The following is a 5,330-nucleotide window of genomic DNA, read 5'->3' as shown; positions in this document are numbered from 1 at the left end:
TAACTGTCATCGCAACCATGTTTACACTACAATACTGCTCAGAAAAAAATTCAAAAATAATTTTTGGTTGAAAATTAAGAGTGACTTAAGAACATCTTAATTAATGACACTAATTAATTCTAAGGTCTGGTTTAATTTATTGAACTTCTAAGGCCTACACGCTGTATACTTACATAAAACACACCCAGGGAAAACAGTCGAAGTTGATGAGCACTTAGCCTCAAGTAGGCCAATTACTTAGCAAACATAAATATCCCTAATTAATTCAAATCGTATTAACATGGGCTTGGGCCCGATGGTTGCCATAGCAACGCGTAAGCCTGTATAACCTTCTTTGCGCGAGCCTATATAACCAAGGTATAGGTGAAAAACTTAAGAAAGTGACCTGTTGTATGTGTGAGTGACGTGTTCGAATAGGCGTTTGTTTTGTTTGTGTTACTAATTTTAAATATGTGTTCTCTATTCGAACACGTCACTCACACATACAACAGGTCCTATACTGCATACTATAGTGTAATGACAACGACTGTAAGGAGATATTATTTTATCTATCTATGAAATAATTCCATGGTCCATCTATAAACTCACAAATATAAACTTATAACTCTAGAACGAGCGCAAAGATCTATCCTCAAAGTCTTATTAAGTAGGTAGAAATATAAGACACAGCACTACTGATGCGTATAAAGAAGCTGCTGTCCTAACTGTGAGACATATATATTAAACTGTATTCTGAAGGTTCACAAAACTATAAAACCAGATATTGGCATGTTGCAATCAGCGCTATCAATATCGTTGCCAACTTAGCCTGATTTTATTCTATCATAACATTGGCTATTTGACCCGATTATAAAAATAAAGATAATTTCGTTAATTCATTGTTTTATTAATATAAATACATCTACATTTTTACAAGTTCTTATCTTAGTCTTAAATAAGTAGGTAATACTGAAGAATACAAGAAGTACATCATAGTTTCGCTGCAATATAGCAAATAGAATATGTGACACTATATGAAAAAGGTATCTACGTCACACCGTGTACCTTTTCAACAGGACCGTCTCCAAATTAGTCAATAACATTTTAGTCATACCATACCACTGTATAAGACCAGTAATAACTCTTCTAACAAACGCACACGCTGCACGGTGTATCTGTAATGCGCGCCGTGTTCGTAATATAGGCACGCAACACATGACTGTAAACGGATGAGAATGAACGAGAATGAATCTTTCTCAACCGCTTACAATGCTAGCAGACATGTTACCTACGGACACGGCGTCCATACCGCGCAGCGTACGTTTGTTAAAAAAGCTATGACTGGTCTTAATATATACAGTGACCATACATCATACCCTGTCACATGTCAGACGGAGCCACAAGGCGGAATATAGTCTTCAGAAACTTATTTTCTCCTTGCTCACAACGATTTATACTAAACGGTCTAGAAACTCGCATAATCTAGTGTCTAGAGAAGGGTTGAATAGCTCGTTCTCAAAAGTAAGCAACTTTAAAGAAAATCAGATTTTTCTAAATTATAATAAAATGACACAATGTAACTTAGTGCAGCTTAGTTGAAAATTTGATATTATTTTCTCTTTTGACTTATATTTTTCTTCTCTGTTATCTCGCTCCGTAACATCATCTGCCATGATTTAAATTTTATGTAAAATACCGACTTAAGTTATTAAATTTTACTCATCGCAGAGTAAGTTCTGTTGTAAAATACAAGTATTTGAACAACAATCTTTCTCGCAATCAATTTTTATCACATGTAATACTTGAAGCACTTTTCAGAAACCTCATTATTTCATTTTCCTGCAGCTTTTATGGAGAAATAAAAGTTATAACCTGAAGATACGGTGTCGAGCTTTTCAATAATCTTGTTGTTCAATAGCGTAGGAGCATCGATAGCCCATAAATAATCTAAATGATTGAATTCTTCATTTGGCACCAAGTACGAGTCGGTCGTCGCTGGTAACCGCTCCTTTAACATATTCACTGCCGTTTCACTTGATAATAAATCATTTTTCGACCAAAATAATGTTATAGGTAAAGTAACTTTTTTAAGATCGTATTCAGGAGGTGTTTCTCGTCCGTACATAATTTTATTATGGCTAGCTCCATAGTCAAACTGTTGGAACCTTTCCGAGGTGACCAGCTGAGCAAAATGTACTGTTGTCTTCCACGAGGTCCCAGTGCCGAGGTGAGACAAAAATACTGGTAGCAGCTCCTTGTTAAACTGCTTTTCATCATAACCACATATGGAGAATATAATGTTTTTACAGTAGGCCGCATCAAAGCTGTCCGCTTTGCAAGAGCTTGATATTCTACCCAAGGTCGAGTGTTTTGGAATGAACTCGTGGGATCCGTACAGCATCTCCATGTAAGCGACATTGCTGGCAAGCGGTGCGAATGATTTCAAAGAAGACTTCATATCGTTCATGAACACCACAGGTGCTAAAGCGAAACCAGCAGTCAGAATATTATTATAATCAGGACGTAAAGTTAACATTGCAAATAGAATAGTTGTCCCCATCGAATGTCCTATGTAAGTAATTTTAGTGCCCTCTCCTTTCACTTTAATAATGTAGTCAATAATTGCAGGAACATCGTATAGAGCGACGTCGTGCCAAGAAAAGTTCCAGTAGGATTTGGAGTCAGTTTTCAACCAGGCGTGCTCCCTAGAGTACTTGTTGCCTCTTATGTTGGGCATCCACACGTCATATCCAGCTTCAGCAAGCATGTAAGCTAAGCCTTTTTCAGGGCCGTTCAGGATCCAATCTGCGGAACTGGCGAATAATCCATGATGTAAAATAACAGTTTTCGAAGGAACACTGTCTCCCTTCTTTGAAAGAGGGATTCGGTGTATGCTAAGCAGGTACCCTTGTGATATAACAGTATGAGTCTCGCAATTGTACCCATGACGAGCGATAGTGGCAGGAACTGACAACACGACGTCAGGATTTTCTAAACGCGCTGTATTATCGTCGCTCGGCAGGTAGGACCAGGAATCTGCCACTTTTCTTCCGCTCTCCTTCACGCTTTCAACGTAATTATTGATATCAGCGCTGATCTTATTCTGCTGTTCTTCCATGTAATTGTTAACGCTGTCCTTCATTTTAGTCGCCTCCTCTATACTTGAGTTGAAAGCTCTCTCTATTTTTATTCTCTGCTCTTCAAAGAATTTGGTGGCCTTCTCGGATTGACCGGAGAAGAAGTTTGAGATGGAATCGCTGATGCTGGGGGCTGGCATAATTGTTGCCGCGTAGACAATAACGTTCAGTATGAGCGAGGTCCGCATGTTGATGAGTTTTTAGCTCGCACTGAGCCAGGGACAGAGCGCTTGCTGTAATATCGAGTTCCTTCTGACCCGGAGCTGGGGTCAAGACGTAATGAGATATCATTATTGTGTCTGCAATAATTACTCATTATTTTTTTAGTTACGCACGTACTTTATCTTTAAATAAACAATATTTGTTGTGCTTTAAAGTTCCTGCTACAGATATAAAAATCCGGCATGTAGTCGGAAAAAGGTACCTATAGTGTTTTTCCTTAAGACGTAAAGTAAATCGATAAACAAACAACAAACAAATCCATTCTGGTTCCGTCTTTTAAAGGAAGTAACAATTTGATAAATATACACGGTGGGAACGAGTATACCGACAGACTTTAACAACAGCTTCCTGGTGACATTACAAGTAAATATTGTTATATCAACATTGGTCCAATACCGACATTTTAACTTAGTTAATTTCTGGAACAAAAAAAATCAATTAACGATGGTCTTCCTTGTGAACAAATCCTAAGTCTAAGGAGTGATAAAGAAAACTATAGGTACATTTCACGAACGGCTCCGACAAGATACGAGATAAGAGACGAGTGAACTTCAGTATGACCAGGTATGACACTTGATTTTTTACGAGTTCAAGCGTTTAAGACAACAAACTTCGACTTTCGCCGCCATATTAGTGTGATCCATAGACTTAGAGACAATACGACGAAATTAAAAATACGTTTGGAGTATGTAGAATGTTCCTGACAGCAGACAAGAACCTACGTAATTTGGTCGGGATGGTACATAAGAAAAAATGAGACTATTATGTAAGTTCAATAAGAGGACCTCATCTAGCATCCAATTATAATAGATAGACGGTGAGATTATAATGTTTTGTTGATATTTTTTACCTATGACTTAATTTTGGTATTACTATTTTATCAAAATAAGAAATTTAAATTATTTTTACCAAAGGTTGGATTTGGTATTTTTTGTTATTAATTAATGGGATTATTGTAATTTATAAATAACTAAAAACTATGTACTTTTTTTTCAATTAGAGTTAGTCCAAGATAAGTTGGCAAAGATTTTAACAGACCCGCATGTGTAAACGTAATAGTTTCATAGAAGTTTGATACCTATTTGAAATATCATTTGCACCGGCGGGGCTGTCAAAATCACTGCCAGCTTATAGCTTGATACGACTATCAAAATTTGAGTTCAAAATCGACACATTAGTCGTAACGCAAGATAACTAGACTACGTATGAGTTAGGAAAAAAATACGGTTTACCACATACTTTTTATTATTATAATAAATTTTCGAAATGCGAGCCTTCATTTGCAACACAAAGAGCTAATCGTAATCTGATTTGATGATGTAATAAGAAATTACTATTTCTTATTTCATCCGAAGCTGTCATGATCCGTGCCAATAATTCTTCTCTTTTTATTTACCGGCCTTGCGTACACCTTGTCCTTCAACGTTCCCCAAAAAAAAAAAAGTCTAAAGGGGTGAGGTCGGGTGATCTGGCCGGCCAGGCTACCGATTCACTTCCACGTCCTATCCAGCGGCGAGGATATGCTTGATCCAACCAATTTCGCACTTCACGGCCAAAGTGGGGTGGAGCGCCGTCATGCTGAAACCACATAGTGCGTCTGGTTTGCAAATCGATGTCTTCTAGCAAAATATTCAATTCATTCCTCAAAAAATTTAAATAATTTGCGGAATTCAAGCGTGGTGGAATCTCAATTGGGCCGATCAGAACATTATCAAGGATCCCAGCCCACAAATTAACGGAAAATTTGTACTGGTAAGAATGTACCCACTTTGCCTTTGGATTTTCTTCAAGCCACATATGCATATTATGCGAATTGAATATTCCTTCCCTGGTAAAGAGGGCTTCATCTGTCCATAGTATTTTTCTTGTAAAATCCGGATCTTCCAAAAGCTTTTGGTGTATTATTTGACAGTAAGCCACCCTGGCTAGCCCATCACCAGGTATTAGTCCTTGAACTTTTCTGTAGTGATATGGACGAAGGCCATACCTTTT

General features: G+C 37.5%; 1 protein-coding gene across 1 annotated transcript; it reads right to left on the bottom strand.

Annotated features, from left to right (window-relative positions):
• Positions 1-865: 865 nt before the first annotated feature.
• On the bottom strand, positions 866-3,347 carry LOC125233416 (lipase 3-like). The gene has a single exon (XM_048139429.1). It carries the CDS (start codon positions 3,302-3,304, stop codon positions 1,811-1,813), a length of 1,494 nt encoding a protein of 497 aa, XP_047995386.1. The 5' UTR covers positions 3,305-3,347; the 3' UTR covers positions 866-1,810.
• Positions 3,348-5,330: the final 1,983 nt, after the last annotated feature.

This window comes from Leguminivora glycinivorella, chromosome 14 (genome assembly GCF_023078275.1).
Source record: "Leguminivora glycinivorella isolate SPB_JAAS2020 chromosome 14, LegGlyc_1.1, whole genome shotgun sequence".
Taxonomy (NCBI): Eukaryota; Metazoa; Arthropoda; class Insecta; order Lepidoptera; family Tortricidae; genus Leguminivora; species Leguminivora glycinivorella.
The sequence above is the reverse complement of the archived record's forward strand: the minus strand, read 5'-3'. Positions and strand labels throughout refer to the sequence as shown.

Excerpts from the sequence above, each read along its gene's own strand:
- LOC125233416 (XM_048139429.1), bottom strand. The coding sequence starts at position 3,304 with ATGCGGACCTCGCTCATACTGAACGTTATTGTCTACGCGGCAACAATT.